General features: G+C 42.5%; 1 protein-coding gene across 9 annotated transcripts in view; it reads right to left on the bottom strand.

The window, feature by feature from the left end:
- Positions 1-733: 733 nt before the first annotated feature.
- The window catches only part of FIG4 (FIG4 phosphoinositide 5-phosphatase), a 128726-nt gene continuing 112726 nt past the window's right edge, over positions 734-16733 (bottom strand). For all 9 annotated transcript variants that reach the window (XM_059083594.2, XM_067011622.1, XM_067011618.1 and 6 more), the window contains one exon: positions 734-1085. In XM_059083594.2, coding sequence (XP_058939577.1) covers positions 908-1085 — 178 coding nt within the window. In that variant the 3' untranslated portion in view covers positions 734-907. The remainder of the gene's footprint in view (positions 1086-16733) is intronic.

Genomic DNA, 16733 nt, shown 5'->3' with positions numbered 1-16733 from the left:
TTCTCTATTTTATTTGTGAGAAGGGAAAACCGAGACAACTTGTTTTATTTTTTAAAAAAAGCATAGACATAATAAGATCAAATCATTTGTGTAAAACTGTCATAAAATGCAGAAAGTTCACATTATATTTGGCTATGTGGAGAGCAAACCATACGTATACATGGCATGTCAACCCTGACTAGACATCAAATATCAAATTATGTAATGCAACTGCTCACCACAAAAGCTATGCAGAGTAATACATTTTTAATGTTTTATTTTGATATAATTTTCTATTCACAGAAGTTCAAAGAACTTCTGTTTACTATTTTCCAGATTTACCATTTATTAATATTTTGCTGCATTTGCCTTATCATGTGTTCTTTTTTCTTGAACCACTGGAGCATTTTGTTGACATCTTGTCTCTTTATAAATATTTGTGTTTACTTCCTAAGAATGAGGGCTTTCAAAATAACACATTTTAAAAATCAAGACATAAAGTTAACATAACCATCAGAATAAATTTTTAAAAATGTTAACTACAAAGAAAAATACTCTGCCTTTGTTTCACACAGGAGGAAAATTTTGGCCTGTTTTGCTTACTATGATATTCCCAGACTCTACCATAGGGCCTGGCACACAGCCGGTCCTCAATAAATACCTGTTAAAATCTTAATGTGACGGTGTGATACTAGATTAACCACATTTCTAAGCGAAGTATTTCTAAAATAAAGCGAAGGCAACGACAACAAAATATTCAGCCATTTCTTTACTACCAATGATTGGTAATTCCCCAGTTACAAAAAGAGTAAAAGTCTTCTGATGTAAAGGACTGATGGGAAATTACCTTTTAAAGATGAGACAAACAAGTTATAGAGCATAAGTAAATGGGACTTTGTTGGTTCCCCTCTGGGGACCTGCTGTCTCTTCACAGGTAGCGGTTTCTGATGTATTCTCGGTACATGGAGGTGTCTTCTTTCCCCAGGGGCTGCATGATACCTTGACTGGCCTGGATGTGGGCCTGGAAGATCTCTGTAGATTTTCTGTCTACTTGTGGAGGCTGAACTTCATAGATGTTGTCTTGGGAGAAAGCTGAGATGGGTGTTCTATAGAAGAGAAGCGAGGACAGAGCTACATTAAAGAAAATAAAGGACCATAGGGACCTTGACCTCAAACGCACTTGAGAGCCACTGACCTTGAACGAGTGAACTTAGTAGTAACAAGTGCTGGTAGTGACCTCCCTGGTTCCCTCTCGATTGGCTTCCTCCTCTGCCTGAAAGAGCAGGGCCAGCACTTGCCCAGGGAGCCTTCCCTGGCATGCAGGCTGGATGGGCACCCCTCCTCTGTTCCCGCAGCCCTGGGCACACCCATGTCTGTGTGCCCATCTGCCTCCCTCGCATGACTGAAGTAACCTGAGGTAGGGCCTGTACAGACTTTTCGCTCTCTTTCCTTGGTACCTGGTATGCACTCAATCGTTTTCTTAAGTAGGACTTATTAGTAGGAATCAGTGAAGTAGGGGATACTAATAATTCCTACCTCATAGGTTGATGGCAGGAGTAAATGAGTTTATATCTGTAAAGTGTTCCTTTAGCATAGTGCCTGGCACACTATTAGTGCTCAATAAAAGTGTACTATTGTTAGTAATTACCGGTGCATAATTCCTTAGCTGCAACCCTGAAATCCTAAAAGCTGTAATAACCAAACGTTACTTTGCCAGCAAAACCTGACCCAGTTGAAACTCATCTGGTGGTACAACATACAGTACTCGGCCCACCTGATGTGAATATTAATGTGTTTATTTATCAGCCTCAGATCGCACTGGGGATGTTATTATAAGGTATATGCTAACACCCCCAAAATTCTGAATTCTGAAACACATCTGGCTTCAGATTTTTTGGATGAGAGACTGTAAATCTGTAATAGGCAGCTTCCTTCCTTTCTGGGGTGATTTGAAAAGCACCCAAGAGCCTCTCTATTCAAAAATATCCCTCCATTCCCACCCCACCTAGACTGCCACAGTGCTTGACATTTCCATCCACCCTTGGGGAAGGCGCTGTCGCCAAGAAAGGCCTTGTCAAAATGCAGCTGGGTGCCTGCCTCACACAGGCTTAACTCATCTCAGTGTGAGCACCTCCTTGGCTGGGGGCAGGCCCTCTAGGGATGAATCAACCACCAAGTCAGGTGCGCTGCAGAGTGAGCGTGTGTGGAAGGTCAAGAAGAGGCAGGCCATGGGTAGGCGAGGATGGTACGCTACACCTTGTGAGGGACTGGGGCTACAACGGCAGCACACTTAGCCCAGGGCCGGCCCTGCGGAGGAGTGGGGGGTTGGTTCTCCACGTCAGGGTACCAAGACCGCAAAGAGAAAAGATCTGGAGAATCTATTCTGCTGGGCTGGGACCTCAGTCTTGCTCATGTACATTGTATCAGAGGACCAGAAAGGCATCCTGGACGCCTGGCTGCTTGGTTAGCTGGGACCCCTGGAGCCTGCGGGGGGGCGGGTGGGTGGGGATTCCCTGCAGTCAGAAGCAGAACTGAACCTCAGACCCAGCTAGGGCTGTACTTGCAACGTCAACATTTTGTGGGACACTAGGAAGGTGCAGTGAGCGACACACAAAGGGAGACAAGAGTTGTCCAGTAAAACCCTCCATCCTCATAGGATGCGTTACAATTACACTTAGGTCTGTCTTACTCTCCTAAAATACAGTCAAGGTAGCTCCCTGTACTTTGCCTTTAGAAAACTAACACATCCTGCCTTGGCTGGAGACTCTGCTTAAAACCGCTGTGAAATAACATACAACTAAAGGTGGAATATTCTTTCTGGAAGTCAACCTCAATGTTTTGACCTTGGGGTAATATATTTAAACTCAAATTTGGTAAATGGCTTATGAAATACTCATTTTTCCAAAGCACTCTAATAATTTCACATGATCTTATACTACACCCTTATTTAAATAGACAAAAACCAAAGGATAGTGATTTACTCAAAGTTTAAAAAAAAAAGACCCAGGTGAAAGAATCCTGAGCTGAGTCAATTTGAATTCCAGCTTGGCAGCAGTGCTTTTCTTCAAAATACAAAAGTAACGTTATAATGACAAGTGGCTGGGGTGATTAATATATGACTCTTCTCCTCAGTTTTCCCTCACAGAATCATAGCAACTCTTCAGTCGTGTACATAATTCAAAGCAAGATGCTAGAATTCTTTAACAGTTGTTAATATTCAGGGTCAAATCATTTTAACCTCAACACTTAAAAAGGAGGCTTCATTAGCGGTTTTAGAGATGGTCATCAAAGTGCCGGCCACAGCAACTCCTGGACCACACCATCCACACCTGTCTAGTGTCTACACCCTCCATGTCACAGATGAGACATTTAAAGTCAATTTAAAAACGGGACTAATGGTTTCTGTGCTTTGAAGCCAGACCTTTGCCTGCAACCCTGTGCGCATGAACCAAGCGCTTTCCGGCAGGCATCACACCAGAGAGACACCATCTGGGAACTAAACCTTAATGCAACTGAGAAAAGGAGAATCCAGGTCATCAAGTCATTGTTTTGTCCTTCAGCAGCTCAGCTGAATACACGGGTGGGCAGGCTGTAGGGGGGTGGGACAGCCATGAACAGGGCCACAGATGAGCCACTTCCACCCACTGCCTGGGGTTTCTTATCAGCAAATCAATCAGGAGTCCTCACCCTACTTCTCAGTAAACTGCTTCAGTGCCCTGTGGAGTAATGAAAAACCATTACAAACACTCTAAATGTGAAATGTCAACATCAGCCTTAAATGGTAGCGGACTGAGTGGCAGGTGGGTTTAGGGCTTCAAAACTCTTATTTTGTGTTTGTCAAACACTTATCTGCCTTCAACGTGTCAGAGAGCCATGTCAGTGACAGGCCAGCCAGAAAGGCACTGCAGTCTCACAAAAGTTAGGATTTAATGCCTGAGCCACATTAACAAGAGAGAAAAGTTATTTATAGATCAAAGTACACAATGACCTTAATATATCTCAAAGAAATCCATGCACGTGAATGTCTAAGGCTGCTAAACTCTTTATTTTTTTAAAGCTTTACTGAGGTACGATTGACAAAAACTATATTTTGAAGACTTATTTTTCATCAGATCAACTGGATGAAAAAAGTGTATGTATGTACATACACATACACATGTATGTTATGTACACAGATATATTTATATGTAACAGTTATGCTTATATATACTAATATATACATATATTTTCTTTAAACATAACGCTGAGGGAAGGGCTCTGTGTGTGTATATATATTTCAACACTCCCCACAGTGATATACTTCAAATGAGTCCACGTGACCTCATTTTTACAATGTTCATTCCACTGTGCAGACACTGAAACAAAAGTACAGTTGCTTTTAACGTGTGACTTTCTATTTTACACTGTTATACATAAGAGCATTAGAGACTATTTATTACAAGCTGTGAGAGTAAAGTTTTTGGTTAAAATGTCATAACATCACTGCCATACATATACATTGAAAAAAAACCTAACAATGTTTTACCTAATATTTATCATGGAAAACTGGGCTTCAAATCTATCAGTGCTTTTCACCTTTCTATTATAAAATAAGACAGATAACAGAAAACCACACAAAACACACACACACACACACACACAATTATTAGAAGGTAAACACAAGCTGGGTCAAGAAACAGAAATTTTGGCAGCCAACCCAGAATCCCCATCACAACCCCTCCCTCCCCTCATAAGTAGCCATCAACCTGACTTCTACAGCAATTACTTCTTGGCACTTTAAAAAAAAATTATTATTATTATTTTTTTTGTGTGTGTGTGTGTGGTATGCGGGCCTCTCACTGTTGTGGCCCCTCCCGTTGTGGAGCACGGGCTCCGGACGTGCAGGCTCAGCGGCCATGGCTCACGGGCCCAGCCGCTCCGCGGCATGTGGGATCTTCCCGGACCGGGGCACGAACCCGTGTCCCCTGCATCGGCAGGCGGATTCTCAATCACTGCGCCACCAGGGAAGCCCTTATTTTTTCATTCAAATGTACATCCCTAGCCTATAGTTTAAAAGTGTGATAGGCCTTTTAATCTACAGAGTCTCCCTCCTATCTTTTCTTACAATTTGTCGAAGAAACCAGGTTGTAGAGTTTCTCTCATCTGGGTTTTGCTGATGGCATATTCATGACGCAGTTCAAAAATGTTCCTCTGTCCTTTATATTTCCTGCAAGCCAGCAATTGGATCCAGAGGCTTGGTGAGAATTTGCTTCAATTGCTGTGGCGAGACCACGGCTGGTGGAGTACTGTGTCATCAGGAGGGCCACAGTGTCTAGCTGTTTATCTTTTTTGATGCCCACAGTCATTGATATGCAATGCCTAGATACATTAATTCACTGGGGTTTGCCAGATGATAATTATCTTAATTTTTTTCATTTATCAGTTGTCACACTTTAAAAAAATATATATTTATTTTATTTATTTATTTTTGGCTGCGTTGGGTCTTTGTTGCTGTGCGCGGGCTTTCTCTAGTTGTGGCGAGCGGGGGCTACTCTTCGTTGCAGTGTGCGGGCTTCTCATTGCAGTGGCTTCTCTAGGTGCGGAGCACGGGCTCCAGGCTCGTGGGCTTCAGTAGTTGTGTCTCATGGGCTCTAGAATGCAGGCTCAGTAGTTGTGGCACACGGGCTTAGTTGCTCTGCGGCATGTGGTATCTTCCTGGACCAGGACTCGAAGCCGTGTCCCCTGCATTGGCAGGTGGATTCTTAACCACTGCACTGCCAGGGAAGCCCTGGTCACACTTTTTTAAAAAGATTTTTTTCCTCATCTCTTGTTTGGTTACACAACAGTACAATTCATATGATTCAGAGTCATATGCTTGATTCTTTGTTTTCCAGATAATGAAATAGTTCCTTATCATCCTTCTAAGGTGACCAGATTTTTAAAATATCATCATAAACTCATGGATTTAAACATATTTGATGAGTTCCATCCTACCGTAATTAATATCCTTATTGAAGTGCAAATTTTCCCATCTTTGTCCAGTGGGAGCCAGCATCACAAGAGAGTATCATACTGTATATCACTGCCCAGGAAAAGATCAAAATTCAAAATCTGAAGTATGGTTTCCATTGAATGCATATCGCTTTTGCACTGTCGTAAAGCCCACAAATTTTAAGTTGAACCATTGTAAGTTGGGGACCATCTGTGCTCCAGTTTTTTTTTTCTGACAAAGTTTTTTTCTCTGACATAAAGCCTGAGAATAATTTTCTTTCCCTTACAGTCACCTTCTGTTTTTAGATGTCTAAAGGATCTTTTTCCTTTAAAGTCCAGTTAACATACTATACTGTATCATTTTTGGTCACTATTCTCGAGTATGTGTTGTGCTATTCAAATATGTAGTTTTAAGCAGTTTTATATTTCAGAAAAAAATTTGGCATTACTGTTTTTAGTATTTTTTTGGTTCCCTTGCTTTGTTTTTCTTCATCAAGACTCCTCCTATCCATGCTAAATCTTCCTTGCCTATTGCCAATATTTGACACTTTCTCTTAAAGCTTTTTTTCTCCATTTCTTTTTGAATTTTAAAGTTTTGTATTTTAAGCTCATTTTGAAATAGTATGCTTCAGTTTTGACCTCTTCTATTAAGTTGTCTTTCTGGCATGCTTTCATCAGAGGGATGTTATTCTGCTCTGTGTTCTTTCATTCTCCTAATAACTTTATATGGGTTTGGACCTCGATACTTTTCTGTTGCTCATTATGCAAAATTAAATTTTCCGGAACCTTTAGAATGGAGTGTAGTTCAGGAAAATCTGACTAACTTGTTTAAAACCATGGTAGCTTGCTTTCTGAGGTTTCCTTTACCTCGTCTCTTTCCCCTCTTCTATCTGGACTTTCTCTTTCCCTCCTGCCTCCTGCCACTGTCCTGCCCAGTTTTGACTCCACTGTCAGCACTTTCTCCTCAGACGGGTGCCCTGGCCTGGGAGGGAGCTTTGGCTGTCGGGTTCAGGAGTTAATCTGACTGCCTCAGCTCTTTTCAGAACCCACCAAGAGCCCCCTGCACTCACCTGGCACTGAATTGGGTAAAACCCCTCCCAGTTTCAGCTGCTGTGCTCACATTAGCCCACAGTCATTTCCAGTGCACTCCTGTTAGCTACTCTGGGGCTCTCCTGGTCTCAGGTCTGTCAGATGCCCTGCCGTCCCCTCCTGACTCCTTCCTCTCGTACAGCACGAGTATCATGCAGGTCTTGTGGCTGTTGGCGGTTTACCTCCACCACCTGCTTATATTTTGTGAGTCGTGGATAACTTACGTGGTTTGAGGTAAATGCTGCCCATGTGTATTTGGTTGTGCTCCCTAGTTGTTGTTTTATGTGATGATTCAGAGATTTAAAAAACTATGTTGCTGCTGTCTTCTTCCCAGAACCAACTAGGCTTGTCTGTTTTTAAAGTGTATTTTTCACCCATCCCCAAAGCTGGACGGTCCCTAAATGTGACATACTGTTGCCGGCATGGCTGTACTGTCCTTGCTGCTGAGGTAGGCGTTGCCACACCACTTCTCCTTACCCAGGGCTTTGTTCGGAGAAACTCTTTTCCAGCTCAACTCCCATTTCTACTGCATCAGGACTTGGTCTCCTCAGAGACAGCTGAATACCACAGGGTCCGGAGGTGGCTGCTATCCTAGTGATGCAGAGACTTGGGGGAAGTGCGGAGAATGTGGTAGAGCCCTTAATCTCACGGTTCACTTACACCTGGCTAATCAAGCATTATGACAACTATGGCAGCAGAAAGAAATACAAGTAGAGTTAGGAAAATTAACTTTACTTTTATTGCAGATCATGGGAGATGGCGAGGACATCAGTTAGATTTGGGTCATGGGCTGAATGAACGAGGGAGTCCTTCCGATGCTACCCAGGGACCTCACTCCATCATGCGAGCAGGGTGCTTTCACCATTCTCGCCTAGTGGCATTTGATGACTGCTAATACAAATGGCAACTGTATGTTTCTATTCTCTCCCTTTCTGCAGAGTTTTAATCCTCCTTTGCCACCAGTGTATACTGAGAGCAGACAGGCAGTCTTTTAATTTATAGGTCACTAGATCACAAAAAGCCTCATCTGGACTTAGAGAGAGCTGCACAAAACCCAGAGGTCCTGGACTTTGAGTGGGATGTGGTGATGTATGGGGGAGGGAGTTGGGTTCTACTTATAGCAAGAGGAATATGCATAGATAACTGGGTAGCTAGCAGGGCAGACTCCGACAGATAACATAAATTAGACTCCTCAGTAACCATCTGAACTCCCCTTCCTGCATGCAGAGGCTGAAAAACAAAAAATAACATCCCAGACTCCCTTGCAATTTGGGTTCAAAATGTGATTTAGGTTCTACCCACCACTTGTACTCACAGGAGTCTGATTTGGAACTGACTCATATGCGAAGAAGCAACACGTTAGGGTGTCCTTTTGGCAGACTCTGGCAAAGGCAACGTGCTCTCGAGTTGGCCACCCCAGTGGAAGCTTCCTGATTATAGCTGAGGTGGCTGGTTTTGCAGCCAGCAGCTGCTGTGATACCTTCCGGATCTAGGCAGATGCAACAGCCACTCTGATGATTTGCCATGTGCTTTGCGGAGTCATTCCTGGCAGCTTGGTCTACAGTCTGTCTCTTTAGTCCTCTGGTGATTCTGAAAGCCACTGAAAATCCCATAATAAATAACTTTCTGTTTAATCTACCTGGAGTGGATTATGTTTTCTGCAACTGAACTCTGACCACATAGCCAGCCAATGTGCAAAAGCACAGGAAGCTCCAGCTCTTTCTTGCTTTAGGCGGGAGCAAGCACACAGGTGCCTAGGTAACCCTATTCCTGGATGGTTCTAGCAACAAGGGGATACTTCCAGCATTTGGGCACGTGTGTGTTCACTGCCCTAGGAGACAGAAGGGACAGTCTACTACAAGCATATATATGCGTGGCAATGGTGGTACTTTTGATGTTTGGGCCATAGCTGTTAGTATTTTTATAGGTCCACGTATGGCAGAATGATACTCTTCTACATCCTCTCTGACAACTGTAAAATTAAAATGTCGTTTGTGTTTTTAAAAGGACTTTTGGTTTTAGACACACAAAGTAAGATGATTTTTGGACCTGAAACAGGTAAAATGCCTCCAATTTAGGATGCAATTTATAAGTTGTAGGATTTCCCTCCCATTTTGTAGGACATTTTGCCTTAGTATAAAAAGAAATGCAGTTTTTCCTCTGTTTCAGCTGTGTCTAGTATTACAAACACCAGGAGAGCACCCAATGATATTTGGCTGCACTGTTTTGTAGGCCATAACGTGAACATTTCAGCTGCTGTTTAATGAGAGCACACTTGGCTTTGAGCCACAGGCAACAGGAACTGGTTACCCTGCACAACACTGGGTCTGTTCTGCCAGTAAAGGACAGGTTGCACATCAGGCCTGTAACAGCTGTTCTCAAAGGGCAAAGAATACAACTGCCCCGCCCACCCGCCTGTACACAGGCCCAGACTCTCCCTCAGGGCAACTGGTCACCTATCAGACATTTCCACGGTGACCTTTGGGAGCAGTCTGTCCCTGCTGTCCTCAAATTTCCTGGAACAGCAGCAGCAGTGGCCTTTCACTCCTGGAGACGCAGAGCAATGGGCTGCAGTAATGGCCCTGTGTCTTATCTCCCACGTGGAAGTGATGACACCTACTTATATTCTTCATGCCCATTTGAATATTTTCACCTTTTCCTGATGATTTACAGAGTGCTATCACTGAGTCTGCCATGTCACATCATTACATCTCCTGTTACCTGCATCTTTTTTCTAAGACTTTTTATTGTAGAACCTCTTCAGATTTATAGAACTATTATACAGAGAATTCCCACATACCCTATACATACCCCGGTTTCCCCTATTGGTGACGTCTTCCATTAGGGTGGTACATTTCTTGCAATTAATGAACTGATATTGACACATTATTATTAACTAAAATCCATACTTAGTTTTTACCTAACGTCCTTTTTCTTTTCCAAGAACTTATCAAGTTCTTACATTTAGTTGTCATCTCCGCTTAGGGTCCTCTTGGAGGTGACAGTAGACTGACCTTGTCGCTGATGACCTTGATAGTTTTGAAGAGTACTTAACCTGCATCTTTTCAGAGTTATCCTTCACTTTAATAGCAGTAAGGATCAGACCAAACTGACTTCTGGAAGGAGCTATCAGTAGGATCATGAGCCTTCAAACCAAAACCTACCTGTCCTGAGTTTTCAGAAAGCTCACGTGGCTTCATCTCTGTCAGTGTTCATCTGTGATGGGGTGCTGGGCACGCTGCCCAGTGGATACTCAGACACAGCTGCTGAGGGAACTCCTGTGGAGGATTTGATGGAGTGGGGGGGTTCCACAACCTGGCTGATCACTACATTCAAAGGAGAATTTTACAAAGCACAGATGCCCAGGTCTTAGCCCAGGTGTACTGAATCAGAATCTCCAGCAATAGGGTCTGGAATCTGTATTTTGTACTGCTTAAGAAAACAACAGTCTTTCTGTTTTTAACATAGAAAATTATAAAACATGGCACATCATCCATTAGTATTAATAATATAAAGGTATAAATGTAGAAAATGTAAAGAGAAACCAGAAGTCTAAAATGAAAACTGAATGCCTCCCTATAATCTATTTAACCACTTTCTAAGGACGCTTTGATTGCCCCGTTTTTAGTATTGTCTTCTGTTTGCTTGAGATTTGTATTTCAGCGAGCTTCCCAAGATATTCCCGTGTAACCAGAAATTTGGAACCCACTACTACAGAGAAGTTCACAGCTGAGCTGAGGGGGAGCAGAATGTCCCTCTCCATGCTGGCGTCCTTCTGGAATCACATAGCCCTGCTCTTCCCTTTCCTCCCCCGAACAAGTTAGCCCTAAAGCCATTGTATGGGGGCAGAGCAAGGAGAGGCAGCCTGTGACAGCCTGTGGGGTGTTGGAGCCCAAGTGGGCTGAGAAGGGCAGACCCAGTGTGGGGAGTTTAGGCCCGAGTGAGGAGGGCGTCCACGTGTAGGGGGGGCAGCCTGAGGTGGTATGTCAGAGACTGCGCAGGGAGAAGTGGGTGTGAACGTCCATGTGGAGCAGTGGCCTGGGGCCCAAGGGGATAAGGAGGGCGTCCACGAGGGTGGTGTCTCTGAAAAGGTGTCAGTGCCCAAAGAGAGGGCATCCGTGTGGGGGAAGGGGTGGATGCAGTGGTGACGGAAGACTGGTCATATACGAGGGAACAAATCAGATAAATATAATGAGGGTAACGGAGCCATGTTGGAGAGGAAGGTCACTAATATGGAAAGGGAGACGGACGGAATAACCCCAGAGTACCCTCCAATTAGAGGCATCAGTATGAATTTAAAGATATATATCTATATTTTATTTGTATTATACTTACAAATATATAATTTATTATTATATATGTAGTATATATTTGTATATACATATATGTATATATTTGCATATGTCTGAGTATATGTAAATATAGTATGTCCTTTGAGTGGGCCTGGGAGCAATGACACCCCAGTGGCAATAGTGCCCACACCTTGGCTTTAATACCATTTTCCACTAAAAAGAACCTGAGGTCCTTGGAGAAATGACTGATTTCAGGGCTGGGGCAGGCAAAGAACATGATGAGCTTAGAACATCTTGTGCCAGAAATCAAGGATATACTTAAAGAATGATAAGGATGTGTCCAGAGAACATAGGAGCCAGGCTAAAGGGACGCAGGTGAAATTTGGAACAATTTGACTATCAAAATAAATATTGACAGTAACCGACTATATCCCATTGAATAAAACAGAAAACCAAGATCTCTACTGAGAAAAATAAATAAATGAAATATTTGAAAGTTTGATGAAGAAAGGGATGTTTACATCATTTCAAAGTACCTCCCACAAAACATTAATTAAAAGGGAGGGGGCTTCCCTGGTGGCGCAGTAGTTGGGAATCCGCCTGCCGATGCAGGGGACACGGGTTCGTGCCCCGGTCCAGGAAGATCCCACATGCCGCGGAGCGGCTGGGCCCATGAGCCATGGCCGCTGAGCCTGCGCGTCCGGAGCCTGTGCTCCGCAATGGGAGAGGCCACAACTGTGAGACCCGCGTACCGTAAAAAAAAAAAAAAGGGGGGGGGCGGTGGAGAGCAAAAAGTGGAAAAGACCAGAAGAGTCCATTTTAATCAAGGGACTGAAATAAAGATGATTAGTAATGGCATGAATTGAAATTGTGTGCCACCTGATAGGATGCAATAAAAAGAACCCACCATCACTTCTGTGATATTCCTGCCTGTATTCGTTATGTACTTTAAGCCAACGAACGTCTATGATGTCACAGTTTCTGGGGGTTGGGAATCTGAGAGTGGCTTAGTTGGGTGATTCTCGTTTTAGGTCTGTTATAAGGTTGAAGTCCAGCTGCTGGCTGGGGCAACAGTCATCTTGAGGTTTAACTGGGGCTGAAGAATCCACTTCCATGCTCACTCACATGGTTGGCAGGCCTGTTTCTCACTCGCTGTTGGCTACATGGTTCAGTTCCTTGCCATCTGGGCCTATCCATAGGATGTTTGCTTGCCCCAGAACAAGTGATCCAAGAGATCGCTTCTATAACCTAACCACTTCTGCTCTGTGCTCTTGGTCACAAAGATCAACTCTGGTACAGTGTGGGAGGAGACTGCATGAGGGTTTGAATAACAGGAGGTGTGGCCAATTTGAAGGCTGGCTACCAAACTGCCAAAGATAACCATGACAAACTCAAACTGGGTGCTGTTCTACAAAGTCATTAGACTGTATTCTTCAAAGTATCGAGGTTATGAAAAATTAAGGAAGACTGGGGAACTGTTCTAGAATGAAGGAGACTAAAGAGACATGACAACTAGCTGCAATGTGAGATGCGGGACTAGTTCCTTTTGAGATTAAGGACATTATTGGGACAACTAGCAAAAGCCTGAATGGGTTTGAAGGATTAGCTGGCAGCAATGTTTTGCTGTTAATTTCCTGATTTTACTAGATTGTACTGTGATCTTATAGGAGAATCTTATTTATACAAAATACCTACTCAAATGTTAGGGAGAGACAGAATATCAGGTCTGCAACTTGGTGCGGGGGCGGGGAGGGAAACATTCTTTGTTCTGTAATTGCAACTCTGAGATTAGTTTGAGACTGTTTCCAAATTAAGAACGTATAGCAACTATAAAGACCTATGGGAGAAACCGTCTAAGTTAAGGTCGAAAATCCTAATTCTATTAGGTAGAATTATAAGCCACTGCTGTTTTCGTAGGTCAAAAATGTATGAGTATTGGTAACTTCATATGCTTCAACTTAATACAAGAACATTCCGACAAACGAATCAACATCAAAGATAACGAAATTTTGGATTCCGATAAACAGGCAAAACAATTCACAGGGCCCTTTCAAGGATCTCTCTCCTGCAATTAACTACTCTGTCCAGCACCCCCAGTATCTGGCTCTCTGCAGACCCCCACCTGTCAGCACAGAGAACTGCTGTAGCAGCTCCATCCTAGAAATGGTCCCTATACCCTCCTCCCAATGTCCTATTTCTCTGCATCCCTCCACAGCGTCTTTGAAGTGGTTTCTGCTCCCCATGTTCTCTTACCCCCTTCCCATTGTTTCCTAAATTCACTGCAGTGGGCTTGCAACGCTACCACCCATAAACATTTGCTCCTCAAGGCCATCAGTACCTCCCTGTTAATTTCTCTGTATTCAAGACTGCCGCCCACTCCTTCCTTCTCGAAACATGTTCTTCTCTTGGCTTCTGTGAAACCACACTTCTCTAGAGTTTCCTCCTATTCCCGTCTTTGTTTATATCCTTGGCCCCTACAAACAGCACCCATAGTCATCTTTCAGAGACTGCACTAGAGCGCGCCACTCCTCACTGAAGACGACCCCCCGCCAAACCCCATGCTTCTCGCTGGGTAAATAACGGCGAAGCTCCTATGAGATTTGGCCCCTACCTATGCCTCACTCCATCCCAAAGCACGTTCCTCTGTGCCTCTCTCACTTGGCTTTGTTTGCTTTTTTTTTTTAGTGAAATGTTTTTGCTGTATTTTAATCTATATGCTTTCTGAAAATTGAAGTATAGTTGATTTACAATGTTAGTTTCTGGTGTACAGCAAAGAGATTCAGTTTTACACTTACATTCTTTTTCAGATTCTTTTCCATTATAGGTTATTACAAGATATTGAATATAGTTCCCTGTGCTATACAGTAGGACCTTACTGTTTATTTTATATATAATAGTGTGTATCTGTTAATTCCAAACCCCTAATTTTTCTCTCCCCCCACTACTTTCCCCTTTGGTAACCATAAGTTTGTTTTCTATATCTACAAGTCTTTTTCTGTTTTGTAAATAAGTTCATTTGTATCAGTTTTTTTAGATTCCACATGTAAGTGATATATGATATTAGTCTTTCCCTGTCTTACTTAGTATGATAATCTCTAGGTCCATCCACGTTGCTGCAAATGGCATTTCTTCGGTTTTTTTTATGGCTGAGTAATGTTCCATTGTACATATGTACATCTTCTTTATCCATTCCTCTGTGGATGGACAGTTAGGTTGCTTTCATGTCTTGGCTATTGTAAATACTGCTGCAATGAACTTGGGGCACATGCATCTTTTCGAATTATATATGGTTTTCTCCAGATATGTGCCCAGGAGTGGGACTGCTGGATCATATGGCAACTCTTAGTTTTTTTAAGGAACTTCCATACCATTCTCCATAGTGGCTGTACCAACTTACATTCCCACCAACAGTGCAAGAGGGTTCCCTTTTCTCCACACCGTCTCTAGCATTTATTGTTTGTAGACTTTTTGATGGTGGCCATTCTGACTGTTGTGAGGTGATACCTCAATGTGGTTTTTTCACTTCTCTAATAATTAGTGGTTGAGCATCTTTTCATGCGTCTGTTGGCCACCTCTATGTCTTCTGTTTGCTTCATAAATATGCCAAGGTTATTTCTGCCCTGGTCTTCTGTGCATGTTCTCTCTGCTTTGAACACTCTTCCCCAGTCATCTCAGGACAGACGCCTCCTCTGCATTCAGGTCTCAGTTCAAACCTCAACTCCTCAAGGAGAGTTTCCTCAAAACCTAATTTAAAGCAGCTCCTGACTCTTACCTGCCCCAACCACTCTCTCCGATCATCCTGGTTTGTGCTCTTCAAGGCATTTATCCTAATATGAAATTGTCTTGTTTATTAGTTCAGTGCTTGTCTGCCTATCTTAGGACATAAGTGCCTTGAGAGACCTCGTCAGTCTTGTTCTTTACTGTATCTCCAGTGTCTAGAACAGTGGCTGACACATAGTAGGTGCTTAATAAATATGTGGTGAATAAATCACGTACTTTCTGCTAATGATCCCACCCAGCAGATGTCTCATGGTTGTGATAATAATAATTACAGAATCCTAGAGATGACTTTCCCTCCAAATCATCTTATCCAACCTCAGATTACAAGAAGAAACTCTACAACACTGCTGGTAGAAGGTTATCCAGCCTCTACTTGAGGACTCTAGTGATAGAAGAACTCATGACTTTTCATAACGGAATGTTTACATGTCATTGTTTTTTGGAATTTTTATCTTTTATACAGCAGGTTCTTATTAGTTATCTATTTTATACATATTAGTGTATACGTGTCAATCCCAATCTCCCAGTTTATCCCACCACCACCACCCTCATCCCGCTTTCCCCCCTTGTTGTCCATACATTTGTTCTCTACATCTGCGTCTCTGTTTCTGCCTTGCAAACCAGTTCATCTGTATCATTTATCTGGATTCCACATACATATATGTTAATATACGATATCTGTTTTTCTCTTTCTTTCTTCACTCTTTATGACTCTAGTCTCTAGGTCCATCCATACATGTCATTGTTGATAGCTCTAATTGTTGAAAAGGTTTTCTCTTCAGTGACCCTAAATCTTTCTCCCTATATGTTCCACTTATTCCAAAACAACTTGAAAAAGCCCTGCTTCACTGGACAGTAATTCAAGTATTACTTGAGGGAATGATCACATGATTCTAAGCTCTGAGATAAATACTCCCAGCTATCTCAACACTTCATGTGACATGAAAAATTAACCAAGTCTGCACATGAGAAAGGTCTGCAAAATTTTAGCAGCTTGGTTTAAGTAAATAAAACCTTTTTAAGCATCTTATCTGAAAAGTAAAATGTAAGCATGCCCTTGGGTATTCAGAGAACATGATCTCATTTCTCATGGCTGTCTTTCTTTTCTTAACAGACTGCTTCTCTGTATCACACTCTGATACTGAGGGAACTGCAACAATCACAGACAGCCACGCCCACAAGCATCTTCCCTGAGACAGACTTATCCTTTGAAGAACATATTTGTGAGTATATGTTCTCACTTCTGAATCAATTTTATATTTTAATGAGATGAGAGAGAACTTTCATGATGTAACGAACTGTTCACTAATGAGCTTTGTGGCAAGGGCTCTTTGCCAAAGGCATTAAACAATTTATTCTATGAGTGAAAAAACAGTTTGGCTTTTACACCCCTTAGGGCTTTCAGTGTGTGTAGTGCAGAAGGAAGACCATCTGTTGTGATTAAACAGGCAACATTCTAGTGCATATTTGTATCCTTCCCTGTGACTTCTGCAGTACAGTAAGCACTCTATGTAATTTTTAAATTTTATTGGAGTATAGTTGATTTACAATGTTGTGTTAATTTCAGGTGTACAGCAAAGTGATTCAGTTATATATATACGTATATTCTTTTCAGATTCTTCT

Source organism: Kogia breviceps, chromosome 13 (assembly GCF_026419965.1).
Source record: "Kogia breviceps isolate mKogBre1 chromosome 13, mKogBre1 haplotype 1, whole genome shotgun sequence".
Taxonomy (NCBI): Eukaryota; Metazoa; Chordata; class Mammalia; order Artiodactyla; family Physeteridae; genus Kogia; species Kogia breviceps.
The sequence above is the reverse complement of the archived record's forward strand: the minus strand, read 5'-3'. Positions and strand labels throughout refer to the sequence as shown.